General features: G+C 45.0%; 1 protein-coding gene across 5 annotated transcripts in view; it reads left to right on the forward strand.

The window, feature by feature from the left end:
- Positions 1 to 22,992, forward strand: part of POC1A (POC1 centriolar protein A) — a 74,398-nt gene that overhangs the window by 21,669 nt on the left and 29,737 nt on the right. For 2 of the 5 annotated variants that reach the window (XM_051811459.1, XM_051811458.1), the window contains exons 1-7: positions 5,016 to 5,082; positions 6,275 to 6,359; positions 7,051 to 7,222; positions 9,879 to 10,058; positions 11,138 to 11,245; positions 12,543 to 12,658; positions 17,003 to 17,136. In XM_051811459.1, coding sequence (XP_051667419.1) covers positions 5,065 to 5,082; positions 6,275 to 6,359; positions 7,051 to 7,222; positions 9,879 to 10,058; positions 11,138 to 11,245; positions 12,543 to 12,658; positions 17,003 to 17,136 — 813 coding nt within the window. In that variant the 5' untranslated portion in view covers positions 5,016 to 5,064. Of the gene's footprint in view, positions 1 to 5,015; positions 5,083 to 5,857; positions 5,973 to 6,274; positions 6,360 to 7,050; positions 7,223 to 9,878; positions 10,059 to 11,137; positions 11,246 to 12,542; positions 12,659 to 17,002; positions 17,137 to 22,992 lie in introns of those variants that run through there. The other 3 variants (XM_051811461.1, XM_051811460.1, XM_051811462.1) reach the window with 3 other exon arrangements.

The raw sequence follows: 22,992 nt of genomic DNA on the forward strand, positions 1-22,992 counted from the left end.
CTCTGCAGTGCCCAAACTGTCTGCAGCTGCCTTCTTATGCAGCAGCAGTGAGGGAGGTTGAACAGCAAGTCTCTGGAGTACCAATCTTCATTTTTTGGCTCCTTGTAGCTATGTGCTTAGGCTGCCTAAGTCCCTGCTGTGCTCTCAGGATGCAAAGTGGCAATAACAGGGTGGCTGTCACATCCCAGACGGTCATTTTGACATGTGCCAAAGCATTGCAGGGTTGGTTGCTCAAGGTTCCTGCCTCCATCTCGAGTGTGCATTGGGATGGGACACAAAACAGCTGTGGAAGACCCTGCTGGGATCGTGGTGGTCATGGGGATAGCATGACCTTGTTCTGGGAGTGCTGCTAGCAGCAGGGAGACCTGGGAGTAGTTGCTGGTTCCATCTTAGCTTGTGCACATTGCCTTGACCAATTCCACATCTTTTGGGGCTTTCTCTGTAGATGGTAAAAACTTCTTCCCTCTGCTGGTCTTGTTGAGCCCCTCAGCTTTTTCAAATCTCATACATTGCCCCTCAGTTGGAATGTTCTCAAAACTGCACAGGTATGTGTAGAGACTGACGTGCCCAGCAGTTTAAGTATTAACAGGACACATGAGAACTGGGGTTTGCAATATAGAAGTGGTAAACATTCAGTTTGGTTGCTAAACTTAGACCCACTCACCCTAGTGAGAAGTTCACAGCTTTCTGAATTGGGCTCAAAGTCAAAGGTTAATTGTAATTTCATGGAAGAATGACTCACCTGAATTCTGGGTGGGTCTGATGCTCTGCAAGAGCTTTGCTGCTTTGCAGCGTGCAGGGACCACAGCCCTGGCAGGGCTGGCAATGCAAGGCTCTGTCGATGTGACAGAGGTGGCAGATCCTGGGCTTCTGGTCTCTACCTGACTCACGGTGATACAAATAAGGCCAGGGAAAATACCAGATAAAACCCGCTGGGAAATACCAGATAATGTCTAGGTCTCAAGCTGTGAAGTGGCATTTTAAAGAGGCGAGCTCAGCGCTTTTTCCGCCCAGAATTATGGTAGTCCTCACAGAGAAGCTGACCGGTTTGGCCTGATTCATCTTTAATGAAACCATGTTGCATTTTATCCCATTTTCCTGCTCATTTCTCCCTCTTTAGCGAGCGGACGCTGCCGGAAGCCCCCGCCTGCCCCCCGGTGGCCACCTGAGGGACGGCAGGAGTCCCTCCAGCCGGGGTGACACCGCGGGGACAGCACAGGGCCCGAGGTCCTTCTCCCTGCCCACACCCCGGGCAGATAATGCCACAAAGATGTTTAAATGGCTGAACTGGGCTATCCAAGACCCCACCGCCTCCACCACTGCACTGGCTATGTGCCCATTGTTCCTGAGGGCCCTTTTTTTCCCCCCAAGACCTTGGCATGAATATTCTTTAATTGTTTTTCTTTTGACATGTGTCCTGGACTGCCACAGGTGGGAATGACTTGCCAATGGGCTGCTGTCACCTCTGGCTGTTGGTGTTGAGCAGTGGCACCCCAGGGCTGATGACTTGGTAAGAAGTGGCCATCCATGGCTACCAGTGTATTATCTAGAAGGTGGGTTGGGGGTTTTTGGGTGGTGGAATCCTTCAATTGAAGGAAACATTCCCACTTCGTGTTTTTATCAGTGGGAGTGCAATCACATGTTTCTGGTTTTCTGTTGCTCTAAAATGGATTGTAAAAGGGAAGCCTTAGGCATATTTAGAATCATTTATGTGTTCTTTTTTATTTCCTTGCAGAGAAAGAAAAGCTAATACTCAAATGCCAAAGCATTTAATGGGGAACAGCTCAGGCAATGCTGGAAACTGCTTCAAATTTCTAGATCCATAGCTATGTGGGCAGAAAGGCCATGTCTGAGGGAGGAATGTTTTTTTCAGACACAGTAACTCAAAGGGCAGGGGGAATGCAGAGCTTTTCAGGCACAAACACCCTTGAATCAGACAACTGACTATGGCAGGAGGACAGTGCAGCAGGGAGAAGGATGGATGGCTTCCCTGCAAAGAGCAGTTCATGGGATTGTGTTCATGGCTTTTTGAACAAAGCAGGAGTGATTCAGAAAAAGGGAAGCAGAACAGCTCCTGACCCAAGGATGCCTGAGTGAGGGCTTGGGCTTTGCTCCCCCAGCCCCTGATTGCTGGGCCATTCACGGCTGGAGAAGATGACACTGCTTTTGGGTCTCCTTCCAGAAACACAGTGTGTCCCCTGCTCCATCTGTCTCAGGTGGTTTTAAATCCACTAGTTAAAAATAGAAAAGGGCAATCCTTTTTGATCAGTTTGCAAGGACAGTGGGTTGACATCAGGGAATACCTGCTGCTTTGGGGCAGGGGATGTCAGGAAAAGGATTGTCCCTACTGGAGCTGCTGCTTCTGCATTGCAGTGCCCGAGGGAGAAGGATTAAGTACAAACCTGCAGGTATTAGAGAGGCCCAGCTGGAAAGCTTCCCAAAAGGGGCACTGGGATGCCCAAGGCTGCAGCCACCCCTGCTCCTCCCTGGGGACCCACTGCTGGGTGCAGCCTCTCGTTCAGCACAGCTCTGTGGACTGCTGGGCTCTGCAGTCCCACCACCACCGGTGTCTCTGGCAGGGAGAAGCAACAAGTGCCCTCCAGCAGCTTCTCCTCAGGCTGCTCCTCTCTGCCAGGGCACCACTGCCAACCATCACTGAGATGTCACCTGCGATGTCCCCACTCCCCAGCACGGACACCACAGTGACATGTCAGAACATTCCACTGGAACCCGCAGTCCACTGGTGCCAGCTGGCCTTTGCCTTCTGACTGGCCGGACACGGGCGAGCTGTCCAGGGACATGGCCATGGAGGGAGAGTTCTCCTCCCTTCGCTTTCCACAGAAACTTTGGAAAATGCTGGAAAGTAGCAGGTTTCTGTCAATTTGGTGGAGCGAGGGTGGAAAATGTGTGGCCATTAACAAAGATCTTTTCGAAAAGGAGGTGCTGGGCAGGGCAGGCCCTCAGCGGCTTTTTGACACACAAAAAATGAAAAGTTTCATGCGACAGCTGAACGCGTACGGATTCACCGAAACAAAACGGGATGACCAGAGATCTGCCTCCCTGCCTGAATTTCTGGCAGAGGAAGCAGCAGTTTCTGCTCACAGCCAGGTACAGCAGCTGCTCTGCACATCAACTAATGCTTGGAATAGTCTTGGGGGAGAGAGGGACCTGCCCAGAAGGACCTTATTAGGTCTCATCATAGAGGGCTGTTTGTGGGTGGAGGAACCACTTCTTACAAGGGGTCTCATAAAAAGGAGGGCAGAGGGTGACAGGACAAGGGACAATGGTTTTATACTGAATGAGAACAGGTTTAGATTGGATGTTAGGAAGAAATGCTTTACTGGGACGGTGGTGAGGCACTGGAACTTGTTGCTGAGAGAGATTTTAGATGCCCCATTCCTGGAAGTGTTCAAGGCCTGGCTGGCTGGGTCCCTGAGCAACCCAATCTATTGAATGGCATCCCTGCCCAAGGCAGGAGGGTTGGAACAAGGTGATCTTGAAGGTCCCTTCCAACAAAAACCATTTTGTGATTCTGTGATGGAGGAGATGGAGGTGGGAGAGGTCTGGTTTTCATTTTGTTCTCAGGCTGTGCTCAGGCAGGTTTGAGTTAGTCTTTCTGACTACTAGAAATGCAGATAAGACACAGTTTGGTGAGATCTGCTGAGTCTGAGCCCATTAAAGGGAAAGACAGACTCAGCATAACCTGATTTCTCCAAATGTCTTTGCTCTGTGTCTTGCTGTACCAAATCTGAAACCTTCCTGCAGCACCTGCTGAATGCCAAGCAGATGCATTTAAGGAGTACAGGGTTACCTGACTGCTCATGTCCACACTGAAGCTGCTGAAAACTAGTGGTATTTGGCTTTTGAAAGCAGTTGTTCTCCTTTTGAAAATCCTCCACTGCTCTGTCCCCAGAGGGCAAAACCCCAGGGGTGGCAATGAGTGAACACAATTTTCACCTAATGCTTTAGCCTGAGCTTTAGGTTCCATACTGCCCTCAGAGCCCTTTTCTGTGTCCATGCTCCTCCTCTTTTGCAATTCAGAGTCCTAGCTCTTGTAGCTTGGGGTTTTCCATCTTGGGAGGATGGCAATTAACTCTTCTCCTTTGCCTGTTTTAGATCCTCTACTACTATAACCCCTGCTTCAACAGAGCCCATCCCTGGCTGGTGGAAAGGTGCAGGAGGAGAGCTGCCCTCAAACGGAGAGCCCCGGGTGAAGCAGAGACGGATGGAAGACCCTTCAGAGGCCCAGACAGTCAGCCTGGGCAGTGAGGGCAAGCAGGGCTGGGCTTCACACAGGAATCTTTCACCCGTGAGGACTGCACTGACCAAGGGATGGGCTGAAGCACCTCCCAGCACCTGCAGCCCCAACCCTGCGCGTGGGCCCCAGACGTGGCACATCCCGGAGACCGCAGAGAGCCGGCAGACAGCCGGTAATTTCTAATTAAAAGCGTTGTTACTAAATAGAGCCGAACAGAGTTGGAATAAAAAGATTTTAGTTGAGCTGGTATTAAACCGTTGGAAGAACAACCCTTCCCAGTTGTCCTCTGCTCTTTGCACGACGCCGGGGTGAGACCCCATCTGACCACCCACAGACCCCAGCAGAGTCAGCTCATCTGCCACCAGCTGAGCCACTTATTGGAAGAACCCATCCCGGGATCAGAGCCTTAGAGAGCACAGGTGTGTGTTACTCCGCTGGCCGAAACCCAGGGATCTTCTCCACCAGGCTCTGGACCCACCCGATCCCGAGAGCAGGAGTCGGGCAGAGGGCTCCGGCGGTTGGGCACTGCAACAGGCACCAAGCACCAAGCCTGCCCAGAGTAACCGATGTAACAGAGCGGGAAGGAGCTGAGCTTCCCTAACGCGGCGAGCACCCTGACGGGGCCGGCTGTGCTCAGAGGGAGCGGCTTTCACGGCAAGGGCTTGTTTTAGCGCCGTGAGGAGCTCGGGGACGCCCTCCCGGAGCCGCCATGGCGGCCCCTCACGGCCGGGCCCGCCCCCCGCTGGGCGGGGCCGTTGCTACGGGGCGCGCGCGGCGCGGGAAGCGAACGGCGGCCGCGGGGCGTCATGGCCGCCGTGTGCCTGGTGAGGGGCGGCCGGGCCGGAGCGGGGCCGCCGGGCACGGCGGGGGCTCGGGGGCGGTGCGAGGGGTCCCCGGGTGTGTCGGTGGAGGGCGGCCCTTGGGCCATTGTGTCGCAGCCGAGGGGGTTGGAAGGCAGGAGTGGTGCCAGCCCAGGGGTGTTTGGTGCTGTGCGGGGCTGTGGGGCCGCGGTGGCGGTGAGAGGCAGTGCTGGGGTTGGGAGGGGGGTTAGTGCTGATGGGGGTGGGCTGTGGGGTGGCTGTGCAGGTGGGGCTGGGGGCAGAGGGGTTTGGGGGAGCTCGGTGCTGCCCAGGGGGCCCGGGGTGTCGGGGGGCTGTGGCAGCTGGGGCTGAGCTGTGCCTGGGTGTAGGGGCACCTCTAGGCTGTTGGGGGGGCTCTGGATCTGGGGAGCGCTGGTGCTGGGTGTTGTGGGGAGAAGTCAGCCCTGTTCTGGGGCTGGGCTCTGGTTTGAGCAGGCTGGGGTTGTGGTCGAGTCCTGAAGGGCAGAAGGCTGTGGAGGTCAGAGGCTGTATGTGTGTGTGAGAGCAGGGGTTGAAGCCTGATGAGCCTGTCCTGGTGTCTGGGCGATTTTCAGGTGTTAAAAGCTCTTGTAATGGTTCTCTCGGGGTTTTTGTTTGTTTTTCTGCCTGGCCTCGGGCTTTGTTTGGCCTTTGCAGCAAGGTGCTGTGTAGGGGCATGCTGTGTTCCCCAAATGTAGGGGATGGGTAGCTGGTCAGTCTGTTTTGCTGCAGTTCTGATCCCTCCTGCCTGTTTCAACAGGTGTGGTAAATCTTGCAAATTTGCCTCTTCTGTACAAATAGTGGCCTCTTTGCTACACCTGAGCTGGGATGAGCAGCTATCAGAGCAAAGATGAGCTTGACTGCCTGCTCAGGTGGTATGGACCTGGCTTGTCTGTCTATAGTCAGCTTTGGGGTCTCTATACCAACATCATAAAAATGCATGAGGGATTTGTGCAAAGTCACCTAAGATCCAAGCTAATAACAGCTTGGATAATTTGCCTCTTTTAAAGTTTGTGATACATGTGAAATTTGTGTTTTGTGTTGTGCAGTGTTCTTGTCTCTGCCTGGCTTTTGTGGGGTGAATATGTGGTTTGGCTCACCTGTTGTAGAAATAAAATAGTTTTATTGTGCCAAGATGGTTCTTAATCTATGGTGTCTGAACATTGTTGTCTTCTAGGAAGATCCAACCCTGGAGAGACACTTCAAAGGCCACAGAGATGCTGTCACTAGCGTGGACTTCAGTCTCAATAAGAAACAATTGGGTAAATAGTCTGTGTTTTGGTGGCCAGATGGTAAAGAAAGAGCTTCTCTGCTCTATTTAGATGGAGAGAGGAGTGGAGGTACTGAGCTCTGCAACAACAAAAGGTCCTGCTGGCCCTTCCTGCTAACAGTAGACTGAGCACTGCTCTAGTCACCTTGCAAGCTTGTGTTTCTCATATGTTGCTAAGAACCGCTGAGCTGACTTTGATCAGCGTTTTCAGAAGGGAGAGATGCTGGAGGGAGATGTAGCCAGGTTGTCTTTACGTCACCAACTCACTGCTCTCTGTAATCTGTGGTGTGTTACTTGATATTTAACCTGCTGCAGCTGACACCTGCCTCTGCTTCCCAATGAGAAAGTGATGAGATAACCTTCATTCACAGGCCTTCTGTGTATTCCATGAGTGTGTATTTAACTGGAAAAAGCTTTACAAACCTGTGTGGCTTTTGCCTCTGCAGCTGTTGCATGTCCAGGCTCTTGGAAGTGAATTGTCAGTCGGAGGCAATGCATGGCTGGCCTTGTTTTGTTTGAATTGCTAATGAAATACACAGTGTGCAATACACTGGTGAAGCTTCAAGGACAGTGTACCTGAGACTGCTGGAAGCAGGGTAGTGAACTGAGTGTGAAATGTAGGTTCAGTGTAATTGGAGGAGAACTAAGGCAAGTTTGGTTTTGTTTTTCCTTTTTTATTTCAGCAAGTGGCTCGATGGATTCGTGCCTGATGATCTGGAGCATGAAACCTCAGATGAGAGCCTATCGCTTCGTGGGCCACAAAGATGCAGTGATGTGTGTCCAGTTTTCACCTTCTGGGCACCTGGTGGCTTCAGGCTCCAGAGACAAAACAGTCCGGTTGTGGATCCCTAGTCTGTGAGCACCTGTTCCCTCCTGTCTCTCTTTGTGTTTTAACCATGGCTTGGGATTTCTCCTTGCTTCTTGGTAGTAGTTCTCCAGCTATGGGACTGGGATCTGTTTGAGGGAAAGCAGAACCACTTGATGTGAGGCCTCTGACAGAGGAGAGATAATTTGGTCTTGAAATTGTGTGGAAAACAAAACCAAAATCCTTTGCAAAGGTTAAAATCCATTGTAGTTTCTTATGCTAATGTAACAAGCCGCTGATGTAACTTATCAGTGGTGAGCTGTTGGATTTTTTCTTACTTAACACTTCCTGAAATAAACATAAACAGGAGAGTGCTGAAGGACTTGTGCTTGAAGACCTAATCTTGCTGCAGGGAATGAGAAGCATTTTGTGGCCAAGATGCAGAAAAGCACCTGCCAATGTTTCCTCTGATCTCTTGTTTCCCACAGTAACAGTGGAGTTGTTTCTTTGAATGGACAGGGATATGAATAGGGGTTGGAGATTCTTTTGCTTGTGAGCTTGTAAATTGCAACTGTCAGAAGACTGAAGGAAAAAAGCAGACCTGATGATTGTGGTGGCAGATAAAAGGCATTTAAAAAACAAACAAACAAAAAACCCCCAACAAAACTCAAACCTAACAAAGCCACACAAAATATATACCCAAACTTTAAAATAAACAGGTTGCTTCAGGAACCTGGGAAAGCATTGTTTGTTTTTGATGGGTTCTTACGTTATGATTACACATTGGAAACTTTATTTGTTCTATTAAACCTAAGTAATCTCTGTCATGGAACTGATGTGTTCTGAAAGTGACTTTTTAAAATTCACGATAAAAGTGCTTTTAAATATCTTAATTATAATGGAAATTACAATCTGCAAATTTTAGTTCTACTTCACTATAAATTATTTTTTTAATTTACTTATTTTAGTTCAACTTTCCTATAAGGAATGATCACAAGGACATATTTGGCATGTATGTTATTAAAAGGCACAAGGTGGATTAGGATTAAAATTTAACCTTGCTGCTCATCAATCCCCTACAAAGACAGAGACTGACACTGTCGTTTTGCTGTCTCCAGAGCTGATAACACAGAATACTTAAAATAAATTACAACACAAACTTGTTAGAGTTCTCAGAAGCTAATGTATATATTTTTAGAAAGGACTGAGATGTGATGGGAAAACTGAATGTGTGCTTGGGTGATTCTGTCCTGGTTGCTTAGCCATGTGAACTCTGAGGTCAAAACTACCTTTGGCTGTCAAGTCATATCAGAAAAGGGCCACTGTGGAAAGGGAGTTATTGTTATGCCAGTTGTTGAGACCTTGGTGCATGGCACCTGGAGTCTGTGTTTGTTTAATATTCTTTGTCAGTTTACCTTCTCCAAATATAACAACAGAGTGAGGATGTTGAATCAGGTTTGAGACTTTCAAATTGACACTTCTGCACTGTCATTAAAAGGGGAGAGAGAACCTGCCCCATGGTCTGTGGGGTAGGACTTTATTTCCAAATAATCTCAAAATTTACAGTCCCTTATTACAAGGGCAATATGTTACTGAAGGAGCTAATGCTGCTGTGGCTTTCTGTCTTTGGGAGTTGTTTTTTATGGGCCACGACGACAGAATTTTATAATTTCATGTTTCTGCATGAGATTTCTTCAGAGTTGTGGATATTCTGTAGTTTTGCACAGAAAGAAAACTTTACTGAGAAGTAACCTTTACACTTGCTTGCCTCGTGGCAGACAGAGGATTAAATAAAACTAGGCAGCTCTGACCTTTTCTGAAGAGGGAGGGAATATTGCTGGAAGGTGGGTAGTATTTTGATTTTTTGGGCTTTGTGGTTTTGGTAATCCTCAGCCTCAGTATAGAGTTAAATCCTAACGGAGAAGGGAGTGAACCATCATGTTTTTCTCTTCTCTTCAATCTGTGAATATGGAGCTCCTGGTAGACTAAGAGTTCCATAAACCTGTTGGATGTCTAAATATGTTGCACTTTGTGTCTCTAAATATGCCTTGCATTTATTTGCCAGAAGAATGCCTCTTGCATTTATTTACATTTATGTGTAAAGAAGAATAACAGTGCCCTGACTCTGTTCTTACCTGGCTGAGTTAATAGTGGTTTGCTCACAGTTGTACAGCATCAGGTGTGCTGAATTTAGTTGTGTTATTTCTTGTGTGGTGCTGCATTGGAATTGTCCACCTGGAGCTTGGGCCTTTACAGGAACAGTTGTGAGGTCATTGCTTGCTTGGCTCTGTCCAGATGAACTGTGGAAAAACCTCCCTCCTCACCTGCCTTGCAGCAAAGGGCCAGGCAACAGCACCTCAGCATCTTCTTTTATATTGATATTTCCATAAATGTTGTTTAAAACGGTTGCACAAATTTGCAGTAGCATTTCTACCCCCTTGTAGGAAATGTGGGTTGTTTCCTGTTGGATTGGGCTCCAGTTTTGAACTGGAACAACTAGTTTTAGCTATCTATTCTGTATAGCTTGTGAAGCAGGAGCAAGTTTGGGGTTGATCAATGTTTTTTTCCTGGTGTAATCATGTGCAGCTCCCATAGAAGCTGTGGTTAATAGCACTGCTCAGTGTACAGCAGCTGTGTGTTTTCAGGAACATAATGCCTTGGCTGCCCTGTTGTGCAGTTTTTAAAGGGCTCTTTCCTTCTGTGCAGCAAAGGAGAATCGACTGTGTTCAAGGCTCACACGGCAACAGTAAGAAGTGTTAGTTTCTCCAGTGATGGCCAGTCCATAGTTACAGCTTCTGATGACAAAACAGTCAAAGTGTGGACGGTTCACAGGCAGAAGTTTCTGTTCTCACTGAGTCAGCACATCAACTGGGTTCGCTGTGCCAGGTGAGTACGGCCCTGTGACAAATGGACATGGGGATTTATCCCTCAGAGCAGGGACTGAGTGTCATGGGCTGGTGTAACACGTTTCTGTTCAGAGTGATTCAAGTGTGTGTGGTGACTGAAATATATTGCTGACCTGCAGAGAGATCCCTTTAGATAACAGTCTGCACCCACTTTGTGTTTCTCTGTGATCTTTGTGAAGCAGAGACTTTCCTGCTTTGTGATTTCTTCTGTGCTTTGCTTTTGCCTGGTAAAGCTTTTGTTGCTAACAGGAACAAAAGGAGAGATTTCTACTTTTATTTCGTCTTAGTTACTTTAGACTTATGCCTTTAGTTAAGATGATCACCTGTGCTCCTTCCAAAAGGCTGTAAGTGCTGCCCTAATAATAACATTACTTCCTGGTAACTGTCTCAGGTTTGGTTTTGAGGAGTTTTTTATGTATATATGTATCTAGGATAAAGCCACAGTTTCTCTGTAGGTGAAAAGTTCATTACAGTTCTGGAATGTGGTGGTGGCAGTGGCTGATAGCTCTGTAGATGCCCACAGAAGAGCAGAAAGGATGTTTTTCCAGTATGTCTGATGATGTTCTCTAGTTAGGGACTCAAGTCTTGATCCTTTAACGTGTGTGCCTTTGAAGAGAGATCTTGATTTGTCGTGTATATAAGATTTTAAGATGGGAGCTTAATATGTTCCCCTAAGGCACTGGAACGGGGAAGGTTCTGCTGCAACTGTTGCCTTGTGAGTAATTGTGTTGCTCTGAACTCTTGTGGCAAAGGCAGGAATTGTTTCGAATCAGGGTAGAGAAACAACTTGAGACACACTTAAATTGAAACAAATAGGACAGGAGATCTTAAGTCATACTCAAGACTGTCCTGAGAGTTATTTTATGTGCTTGAGGAATTAGGGATAGTTTGGGGACTTACAGCTTGCTTTCTTTTCCATTTACTTAGTAACTGGGTTTTTAATCTCACTGATGCCAGTGTGACTTCTTGAAGAACAACGGTATGTTTACCAGCATACTTTGACAGCTGACCAAATCCAGTTGACCCTGTACACATTAATTGCTATAACTCTTGTTTTAGGTTCTCTCCTGATGGGCGATTGATAGTGTCATCTAGTGATGATAAAACTGTCAAGCTGTGGGATAAGACCAGCAGAGAATGTATCCACTCCTTCTGCGAGCACGCGGGGTGAGTACCTGGGGGTGAAGTCTGAAACAGGGTGCTTGGTGAACATACACCTGGTTTGTGAAGTTCAGTGGTCCTCCTCCTGGCAATCCTTAAAACTGCTTAAAAAATCCTTAGCACTTGTTACAAAAGCAGCCAGTGTGGGGTGAGATGCAAAAGAAGCTTCCAGAATTTGTTGATACTTTGTGACTGCTCCAAGTTGCAGCTGGGAGGGTTGTATTTCAGTAACTGTTCAACACATCAAGCCTCAGTTTCTTTGTGCTTATTTGTTTTTGGAGATGCCTAACTTCTTTATTTCCTCTTCTAGCTATGTTAAGATCTTTTATTTTGCTCTGAGTTGACATAAATTAAAAGTGGAGAAGTCTGACTTGGATGCTTTGTTTCACCCTCAAAATTTTAAGTAACAAGGTTATTAAAAAAAATCCCACTTTGTATTCAGAAAAGCAGCTGTTGAATTTGGAATGTTTAGCCACAGCAAAAAGTTCATTTGTCTAAACATAAAACAAGTCCTTAGAGAACTGACAAACTTCCTAATTCCTTGCTGCATTTAATTTTTAAGTACAAAGTTCTTTCCAGGTAATATCCAATGATTTTAAGACAAATTCAGACAACGTTATTTTTTCCAGTGCTCTTAAGAATATGGTTTGTCCATATTCCTATTAAAATATCTCAACTTCTCCAGCATTTATTGCAAGAATACTCAAAGGATAATTAATTTTATCCAATTTGTTGTGTGTATTGAGTGAGGAGTTACAGGATGCTCTTAACTGAAGGTTCTGAAGGTTTTATTGTACTTATGTGTTCGGAATAAAAATTGATTTCATTCAGGTCCAGAAAGAAATTTGGCCTCAGCCTCACTACCTTCTAAGTGGCAATATATGATTTCAGGCACAAATTCACTAAGTTCCATCTTAAAATTAGTTAATAGAAGAAAAATATCTGTTCAGTCTTGTACACAGCGCTCTGGAAATAATGTTCATTTAGTAGAGAATTATGGAAACATTAAATGAGCACTTGAAAATGTTGTTGTGACAGTTGGATCCATCAGATTTCAGGAGACTTGTGTCTACAGCTCCTACACCTGCAATGCAAACTGTTGAGATGGTGTGTTTAGGTAGGATCCTGCATTCTGCTTGGGGTTAGGAGCAAAGACTTTAAGAGAAATTCAGCAAAATAAATTTTCAGATCATCTCCTCCTTAATCTTCAGTGAGTCATAATGTAGCTTCCCTTCCGGAAAAGGCTTTTCTGATCTTTAGCAAGAGTTGAGTGTCAACAGTTGGGTTGAATTGCCCTTTGCAGGTTTGTGAACCACGTGGATTTTCACCCCAGCGGGACGTGCATCGCTGCGGCCGGCACGGACAGCACGGTGAAGCTCTGGGACGTCAGGATGAACAGGCTGCTTCAACATTACCAGGGCAAGTTAAGACCTTACACGAGTTGAACCTTTCCATGTATTAATATGAATTGCTCTGAAGTCCAAGGAATGTTTCTCCATCACCTGCTGCCTGTCTGAAAAGGCACTGGGTGAGGCCTGCCAGAGGAAACCTTTTTTCACCAGACATCATGCTTTGCTTTGTGTGAGCTCCAAGGCTGATTCTGAAGCTGTCCTGTGTTGCAGGTTGGCATGGATGTTTGGCTCATGCTCACTGTTCTTGAGGAGATGGTGTGCAGTAAAAAAGATGTGGGTTTTTTTCCTCTGAATAAGCCTATAGAAGGAGTCAGAGGTATTCCAGCAAAACAAAAGTTAAAGTTCTTTATGAGAAAATTAGGAAAAGTTAAAAGAGGAAAATCAAATCAATCAATTGCAATTTTGTACCATGATCTGTGTTTACAGTTCCTTCTCCAGAATCTGTTTTGTTTTCAGCTTCCAGAGTTAGCTTTGACCAAGTTACAAGTTGTCCAGGTTGGCTTGCCCATGGAGTAGCTAGCTTTTATATCTAGGAGTCTAAATGTTTGGAGTTTTTTTTTTTCACCTTACCTTCCAAATGGCATTTCCTCCCATTACCTGTCCTTGTGCAACTGATTAGTGCTACTGTATGGTAGAAATGGATAGGAGAAGGCTGCTTTCCCATCCCTGTAAGCTTCTTCGAGATTGATTGACCTGTTCTGTGCATATTAATTTCTTGAGCCTAAATGTGGCTTTTCTTTCCTTTACTAATAACAGTTTTTAAGGCTGCTCTGGTATTTTTAAATAGATACATTCTCAAACACTGTATCCTGTGTTGAACCTAATTTTGCTAACTTTTCCTGAGGACTGTTTCTGGTGTGCTCGTAGAGATCAGAAATCAGAGACATGAGGCTGGAGCTTGGTGCGTTCTTTCTGCTATCCACATCAGCTACAGTGGGTTCCTGCTGTGACAGCCTCACAGCTTCAGTTATTCTTATGGATCACAGTCACTCCCAGTTCTCTGATAGTTAACAAAATCTAATAGCAATCAAACTTTTTGATGACTGTTGTTCCAGTTCACCAGTATTGAACATACAATCACAGTGATGAATTCTGAACTGTGATTCTTTGTGTAATAGGTATTGTTAACTTGTGACCCATATCAAAACTTGGAAATGCCTTCCTGAAGTCTTGTTGCTAAAATCAGTAGTGTGTTTAAATACTTGGGCAGTGTCAGGTTGTCCTTTTAACCTGCTTTATCAGCTTTTCAATGGTGGCAGGATCTGCAGTGCATGTTTCCAGCCACAGTATAACTTGGCTCAAAAATCATCTCTTCCTGCTTTCCACTTAACTGCTGTTAAATTGTCCAAATCTAATGTGGTTTAGGTTTGGCTGCCAGGTCTATTTTTTGTCTTGGAATTTCACATTTCCCCAGTATCCCACCCTTACTGAATGACATTTTAGTGAGACACCCTTGCTACTGAAGCGATCATTTCCTCGCTCATTGTGAGTGTTATTTTTACAGCTACTGTGTAAATCCTATTTGTGTAATAAACTTTGAACTAAAAATAGTCGTAGAAGCTGAAGAAACCTAAAATTGCAGTGGTGGCTGTTTTGAGGCACTTCATGCACCTATGGCCACGAACTGATGTGTTTGTAATGTGTTCTGGAGATGCGTTTACAAATCCCCCTGTTCTGAGGGTTTATGCCTGTCCTTTTGGGTAAATCTGATGTAGTTTTGTGGCTCCCATGTGAGGCTGCCAGCCCAGTCCCACTAGATGGCACCTCTGCCTTCAGAACGTGCTGGTGCTGCCTGATTTCCAGGGAATCCATTTTAAAGATGGAGCTCCATGGAGGAGTTAACAGATAAGTAGCCCTGCCACAGGCTCTTGCGTCTTAAATTTGGGCTGTTTTCCAACACTGATTAGTCTTTTAGCAGTATTGCTCTCGTTGCCAGGACTTGTTCCAACTGTGACATTTGTAAATGAAAATTGGAAGTAGAGAGCAAGCTGCAAAACCTTTTGTATGGTGTGTTTTTCTTTTAGCCAAGTGAAGTATACTCTGGTCACGTTTGCTGTACAGTAGAACAGACATTAAACTCTTTTGTACAGTAGATTTTGTACAGCCCTTACAAAAATGGCCAGTGTTTATTGCCTGACATTTTTTTCCCTGCCCAAAGTTGTGTGTGGGACACATCTGTAGCAGGTCTGTGGAAACAGCTCTAGCCTGTTTTTTTATTGCTGCTTAAAAAGAATAATTGGTACTTTTATCCCGTTTGGATGGGGCTGATGGTAGTTACCTGTTCAGTAGGGACTGTGGCTATGTCAGGTCCATCCTAATTTAGCTTCTCACTGGGTTGCATTCCCTTATTACATAAAAGTAGTGTTTTGAGGCTTGGGACAGTGATGTGCAGTCACTACAGGCTGGCAGGGCTCAGTTTTAGTTGTTAACCCCAGTATAAGTCTCCTTAAAGTCTGTTATGTTGCTCGGGCTTGGCTGGCAGAAGGGTGGCCTTGTGGCAACAAGTCACTGGGACATCCCACCTTGTGCTGCACTGGATTTATTGTTGAAGTCATCAAGTGAAGTTGCAGAATGTGTTGGCAAGTTTTTGGAGGGATGTTGTGAATGGTCTTGTGGGAGGTCTGAGCTGGTTTGGTAGAAGGGAGATGAAGTTTTCTCTGAGCTTGCAACAGCCAAGAACTCCTTGGGCACAGAAACTCCCACGGAAACCCCAGTCTGTGTGACTTCTTTCCATTATGGAAAGGGTTTTTTGTGAAGCTGGAAATTATTCACTGTCTGGAACTTGGAAGATATGATATATCATCAACTTCATCTGTTTCTGGTGTGATTCCTTTCAGGACTTGCCTTAATTGACAAGATATGTTTGCCTCTATCTGAATGTAGACACTGATGGGATGGGGAATATTACAAATCAGAATAAAATTTTCAAGGGAGAAAGGCATTTAGCACTCTTTCACTAGAAAAAACTCCACACAGACCTTTTTCTGCTTTAATACATAGTGTAATACAGGGCTGGGGCAGTAGAGCAAGATCTAGCTGTGTGATAGAGACAGTATTCACCAGGAAGATTAACTATTCAGAAGTTACCTGTGTTAAGGTTTTCTTCCGTGTTTTTCAATAGTTCTGGTCAAGAGGAATTAAGTTTTCAGCACTTAAGCTGAGGTATTTAGTGTTCCTGAGAGTTTCAAAAGCAGAGGCATTCTGTTTTACAACTGAGCAAGGTTATTTCAGATATCTGCTTCAAATCCCCATCTGCAAAAAAATGGTTGTAGTGTTTTAAAATTGAATTTTGAGGGTGTTTTTAACGTGCACTATGGATTTAAAATGCACAGTAGACTCTCAAAGGACTATAAATTTAGTTGGGTGTGATGTGCTAGGAGTAGTAGGTTTGAGATACCAGAACATTTGGAGGGCACAGGGTATAATTAAGAATAATTGGATGGTTAAATCCTTCCTCAAGCCTCATCTTAATATTCTGTAATGTCACATACGCTCGGAAAGCTGTGCATATGTAAAGTACTGCATGTTCTCATAAATAAATATGTTCAATAGCCTGTTTTGTGAAAGTTTGGGGAAGGAAAAGAAGCCATAAATCAGATGTTTAATGTCAAACTTAAGTGAAGTTCACTGTAACTTTTTTCCTAGAACATTTCCTCTAGTTCTTTTCAAAATAGCTCTTGGGCTTCATCTTCATGCAGGGAGGATTGCTTTATTGGAAGTTTACACTCTTGATAGTTTGTCTCTTCGTAGTTGTTTTAAATATTTGGTGAGACAAATTGGATGTCTGAAGAAATAATGCTTATACTGGACCATTTTCAAGTTGCTGATTCTTATTATTTCTCTTAAACCCAGTCTTGGCTGGAGTCGGGTAGTAAACCAAAAGAACCTGTGTAATGTCAACTCTGAGTGTTTTTCATTGTAATTTTGGTCCTCTCAGTGCATTAGCATATAGATTTTAATCTGGAATGATTTGGGAGCGAGAACAGCAGCTCCACAGTAGTAAAATATGTCAGTGTCCAGCCTCTCACAGAATCCTATTGCTGACTTGCATATATAGTACATTTTGGAGCCATGCTGGAAGCTTTCATAGCATTAAATCTCCCAGAATAATTGGCAAAGCTTCCTTTTTCCTTTCAGTAAAATAGTGCCTATTTTTACAAGAATTCAGTACTGTTCTTGTTCTCCAGTACTTTGAAGAGCTTTTGTGGAATGTTTTCCCCCATGATAATTTTCCTGTTAAACTTTATAACAGAAAATTGGAATGTGCTTGTGCTTTATTTTATTCTTTTTGCCTTGGGCTTATGTAAACTGGTTTTGGTGAATGTTATATATGGTTTTTTTCCATCCTTAGTGCACAGCTCTGTGGTCAACAGTCTTTCCTTTCACCCCTCTGGAAACTATCTGGTTACTGCTTCCAATGATTCAACTCTTAAAATTCTGGACTTGCTAGAAGGAAGACTTCTGTATACTCTGCATGGTCACCAGGTGAGGCAAAGCCTTTTATACAGTAATGTACAAACTGGTAACAAACTGGGCATATCTGTGCTTGAGGCTTTTGCTTTTCATGGCCATTATAACACTGCTAATAGTCTTTGAGATCATCACTGTTTTGAAGGGAAGGCCTATGGGGAGGGAAGGAGGTAAGGCAGGAATGGAGAGAATGAGAAAGCAGGAACCAAAAGTGAGCTCCAATATTGAGGATTCAAGTCGAAGAGAGAAGGAGCTCAGTCAGGGCAGAGCCCCAGACTCTGACCCTGGGTCTGTCTCACACTCTAGTGCAGCTCTCTCTCTCTCTCTCTCTCGAGTCCTGCAAATAATACTTGGCCCCCTGACATAGGTGTTGTGAAGATAAAGGCTGTTCACTTGGCAGGACACTTGAGGACAGTAACGATAAAATAAAGGAAATCTATTTTGGGATGTGATTTGGGAACGTGTTTTCATTTTGTTAATGGAGTGAATTAAATAATTGAAGGTGATAAATGCTGCTGGTGGGTTAAGTTTAACTGATTGGCCTATTAGTATTATGCTTCTGGATGTGTTGCTTGTAAGGTTAATTGTATGAATGCTTGGAGCTCTCTTTCTAAATCTTAAATGAGAATAAATAGACTAATTTCATTGTCAGTGCTGAGTGGGGTGTGAAAAAGCAGGCCTGCCTTAAAGGTTCCCTTTCCAAAGGACTAAGAGAACAGAAATTCTTAACCCACTTGTGTCTCTTTTCAAGTGGGGGCTGAGTTTTAAAGCATAAAAACTCTCTGGGGAAAATCACAGCCTGAAGTTTTTGGGGTGATGAGGATGCTTCTGGACAATAGTGGTAGCTGTGTAAGCTGTAAAATGGATAATTCTGGCTTCTTGTGGCTTTGTTTAGTGACTGCTTTGTCTGATGTCTAAAAATGTCAAGTTTGTTCTGTAACTTCTCTTTTGTTATACGTAAGTAAAAAGTTTTCTCCATTTTTGTAATATTAATGGAATGTAGGACAACCTCATACTTAAGCCTTTCCATGAAGCAGAACTCTGATTAAGACTGACCAGTGGGTTCAAATGCTAAAAGAATGGGGGGAGATAAAAAATGCTGGTTATCCTAACATGTAAGCCTTGACTGTATACAGACTTTTCTTGCTTTGAAAACTAGACGAGGTGGATCCTCCTATCAGGGGCTGCAACCCTTCTGTTGTCTTAATCTTGTTTTCGTATTTGCCCATTGTGTTAATCTGCTGAGTTCTTGGAAAGCAGCTTCCTGGAAAAGGATAAGTGTGGAAGGACAGTGGATCTTTACACCTTTCGTCCTTCCCTTGGGGAGGGGATGTGCCTGGTTGCTGTTCAGCAGGAGGCTGAACTTGCTTTCCATTTTTCTCCCATCTGAGCTGTTGCTGCTTCTCACTGACTGCAGCAGCACAAAAAATGAGTTTAGCTTTGAATGAGAGTCCAAAACTGATTATGGTGATGGAGGTCTTCAAAATCAGACACTAGGAAGTCCCTCTAGGCTAATGCTGTACTTAACTCAAGGCTTCTGCTGAACAGTTGGTTTGAGGGTCATTTGTTCAAAAGTAGAGTTAAAGTTCTGTATTTTTCCTCCCTGTTGCTTCAGATCAGTAGGACAATGTCTACCACTCTCTCCTGGGCGTCTGACTGGCACTGGAAAAGCTTTGCCCCTGGCATAGCTGAAGGGTAGCTGCCGTTGTGCAGTCACAGATCCTTCAGTTTGGAAACAAGTACAAGTATCAAAGTGGCTGGTAGAGCCTTCTGGTTGTCTCTAAGGGTCTTGCAGTGAGGTGGCTGTGGAGCCAGTCCTGGCATAGCCGTGGCTGGTATTCCCTCTCTGGTACGTGCTGTATTGTTGTGGACTGGTTCTTTTACTGCCTGATTTAACAGATACCTTTTCCACTAAAGGCATATGTCAACCTATGCTTCATTCTCAGTAAGCAATGGCAGTGACTACAGGCCCTGCTTTCACCAGAAGCTGCTGAGGTGGATTCCTGCACTGGCTGCTTCTCCAGCCTGTTCTGTCCATAGATAAATCCAGTCTACTTAATACTGAGGGATTTTTTCCCCCACTCCCTGTTATCACTGTGATTTGTGCCAGTATCCCCAAGTGGCTAAAAATGAAGTGGGATGTGGATATTTTTGGTCATTAGGTAGATTTGCCTTTTTAAGTGAGGGCTACCACATGAACAACCTGTTCTGAAGATGTTCTTGAGTTGTGACTTTGTGTGGTTGAACATGCTGGTTTGACACTTTGTTCCTCCTCTGACAGCTGGCTGCTGTTACATTGTTCTGGGAAGGCTGCATGCAAGTGGACACTTGAAGGAAAAAAACCCTAAGGTCCTTTAGACATACTTTGACGCAACTGCTGGAGTGCCAGGAATTTGTTAGCAGCTGATTAGCTGCAGTTTACATGGGGAGGTTGGCCAAGTTTACATTGCTGTCTTTAATTGAAATGTAGCTGGCCCCTTGTAGCAGGAGGATCATTAGAGACAGGAGTTTGCAGCTTGGAGCTGACATCTTGCAGCTGCAAAGTATCATTCTGTATTGTGCTGCATATTTTGGTTCTGGAGGGCTTCAAGCTGTGAAGTGCTCTTGTCCAATTCCATACAGATGAGACACTGGGTTGGTATGTAAGTCCATCACTGGTACTGTGATGGGATCACTGGTGAGGAACAGAACGTTTTGGGGCCCCTAAGTCACCCCTGGAGAGTTGTTAGAGGGGAGCAGGTATGTACATGGTGCTTGTCTGGCCTTTGGAGTGGTTTGAATAGAGCATTTCCAGACTGACTTCCTCGGTGGAATGGAAGTTCAGAGTAAATATTTAGAAAACATCTCGTGGTTATGTTTATAAATAGGAAGACAGAAAATACAAAGTTACAATTCTCCAAGCAACCTTGACTTGAACTATGAAGTAGCTGCGTTTTACCTACCTGGGTGACATAAGTGCTCTCTGCTTTGCTGGCTGACTAATGAGCAAGAGTTCCTGAGCAGGTGCACAGGAAAAAAATGTGCTCCTTTACTGTCTACTGCTAGCTCTGCCTAGGTGGCATTAAACATCTGTGCAGGCCTGGTCCTCTTTGAAGGGTTCGAGGACATCTCAGGGCTGCACAGAAGCCAAACAACAAAGGGAGAGAAAGGTGTATCACAGACAACAGGCACTTGACTTCAGGTTAGCATTACTGGGTCTTGAAAGGAAATATGAGTGCTCTGTTCTTGCTTTGTGTTTCTTTAAACTGAAGCTCTCAGGAGTTAAGGCTACTGAAGATTCAATTATAAGATGCCAGCATAATTTTTCCCAGTATAATTTTTTTCCCTGTGTTAGCTGTAGCCCTTACTCCCTGGTGAAGGAGGGTGCAGGGGGCATGACAGTCTTGCTCTGTGTATTAATACAGGAAACTTTCCAAAGCCCAGTGGACTGAGAGTCCTTGTGACTGTGTGTCAAAGATATTCTGCAAGGAAACATCCCTTGTTGCCCTTGCTATCTCTGTTCCCCGTGCTTTTCCTCTTGGTTCCCTTTCCCTCTCCCTTTTTCTCCTTTGTGTTATCACCCTCGTTGTGCAGTTTCTAGGAATCTGCCCTTTTCATCTAAACATTTTTCTTGTCCTTACTGTTGGAGATGTGGATTCTTTCCACAGTCTGTATAGCTTTCCATTCCATCCCTACTTGAGGACTATCTGTCCTGCACCTCTTGATTTTCCAATGTGCCAATAAAAGAAATAGGTGAAAGTCGTGACAACCAGCCTTCTATCTCAGACCCTCTCTGTTCTTTGGCACTTGGATGTGTTTATCAAGTTTTTTACTTGCTCTTGGTGTTTCCTAATTGTCTTGATCACTTATTCTTTGCATCATTTGCTCCTCTACCCTCTGTCATCTCAGTGTCCATCTGTCCAAATGTGACTTGCCTTCTTCTCCTGTGCATGAAGCAGCTGAAAGCACTGCTAACAGTCAGCAGTGACTGCTCTGTTCAGTATTATTTCTTTTATGCCTAGAACTGATGATGCCATGCCTGGGATCCCAGGGTGTTGGTTGCTGCTGGATTTGCTTCTCAGGCCTTGTCTCCTCTCGTATCTCCTTTTTCTCTTTTGTTCCAGGACAGTTTGACTGAATGCACTGGCTCATATCTTCTCACTTCTACATCTCCTTTTTTGGCAGTGGAAGAGGAAGCTCTCGTTTAATTCAGCTATTTGCATCCTCTAGATGTGCCTTGTTCCAGCTCTTGGCACCTCCCTTGCTCTCTTACCTGGCTCTTCTCTACTCTGCATTAGTTTCTCTCAGGATTAAAAAACAAATTAAAAATCTACTGGCATCTTTGACCCCACTTGTCTCTCCAGCTTCCTTCCTCACTGCCTCTCCTTTCACAGTGCAGACAGTACATCGTTAAACTACTCTCCTCTGGTTTATTCCTGGACTCTCTCCAACCTGGCTCTTGTTTCTTCTGTTATGCTGAAGCCAAAATGTTGGCTCTTTTCCTAGCTGAAGCCTGGAAGTCTGGCCTCTCTTGACTTGACTGTTGGTGTTGGCCCTGCTGTTGTTAGAGTGATGTGCCTTCTGTGCCCAGCAACTCTATGGGGAGAAGAGGGTGTTCAGGAGGGATTTCTCCATGATTGTCCAGTCATTATTTTTGGATGATACACATTCATCTGCTGCCTGCATGCAGGTATGACTGTGTGCTCCAGGCGTATTTTCATTTCTCCAAACTAAACTCTTGGCCTTTCTCTTACATATTTATTTCAGAGATATCTATTTTTAGCTCTACCCCTGAAAGCTTTGTGTTCGGGGATGCTATTCCTGTTACCTTATGTCATCCCTGTGTCAGTTGTTCCTGATGCTCTCAGCATCCCTCCAGTCACTCCCTCGGTGTTGTAATCTGTGCCCTGGCTTCGGATCCCATCTCTTGGTGATTAATGCATTCAAGTCATTCAGAATAGTTCTGAACATCTGTTTTGAAGGCCAAACTTAATGTTTTATTTAAGCTGATCAACCCGTGTGTTGCTAGGGCAATAAAGGCCTTGTGATCACTAGCTTCTTTCTGTAGGAAGTGGGAAAACAGGGAGAAGGTGTAATCTCCATCTCTGGGGGTTTCAGTCTGCACATGAATTGTGTAACATGCTGGGCCTCACCTTTCTTACCTATGTATGCAGCTAGAAGTGGGCTGTCACCTGGTGTTTCAGCTGCCATGGCATACATATCTGCCACTGGGAATGCTGCAAAGGACCAGGTTTGATGCAGTTATCCTCTCTGTGTGGCTTCCTTTTTCTTTTCAATTTCTTTGCTGCATCCAGTGTTTGAGTGAATTTTCCTTTTCAAAGTTCTATGGGACTTCCCTCCCAGCCTGCCTGGTGCTCTTTCACTAGAGGAGATGAGATGAATATTAATTAGTGGCAATGTTCTTCTCACTCAACAATTCCAGTGGATGACTTCTTGCTTTCTTCTGTACTTTCCCACAAACTTTCTGCAGCCCTCTCTCAGTACCACAAACACTGTTGTTACAATCTCAAACTCTACTCAACATACACAAAAGCTTGGTGGTACTCATGTTGCTGACCTGCTGAGGCTGAATAGAGATGTTCCTTACTTCTGATTCGGTGTTTCTTGTTGTCCAACCCTTTCTTTTTGCAGCTTGCTGTTTAGTGTAAGGCAAGAATCTGTAGGAATTTGGGGGTTGGTGCTAGCAGCTTGTGTGGGGCACCCGGCACAACGGGGATGCAGACTGGAAATTCTGAACCTCCAGGAGATACTAACAGAAGGCCACTGTAACCTGCTACAGAAAGAGGAAAGTGATCCTTTAGAGGGCTGCTTCATCCCACAGGTTCTAGTTGTGTGGGAAATAAGCTTAAAATATGCAGCTGGTACTTTTTG

This window comes from Manacus candei, unplaced genomic scaffold (genome assembly GCF_025592945.1).
Source record: "Manacus candei isolate 608988 ecotype Guabito, Panama unplaced genomic scaffold, ASM2559294v1 h1tg000082l, whole genome shotgun sequence".
In the NCBI taxonomy this organism is placed as follows: Eukaryota; Metazoa; Chordata; class Aves; order Passeriformes; family Pipridae; genus Manacus; species Manacus candei.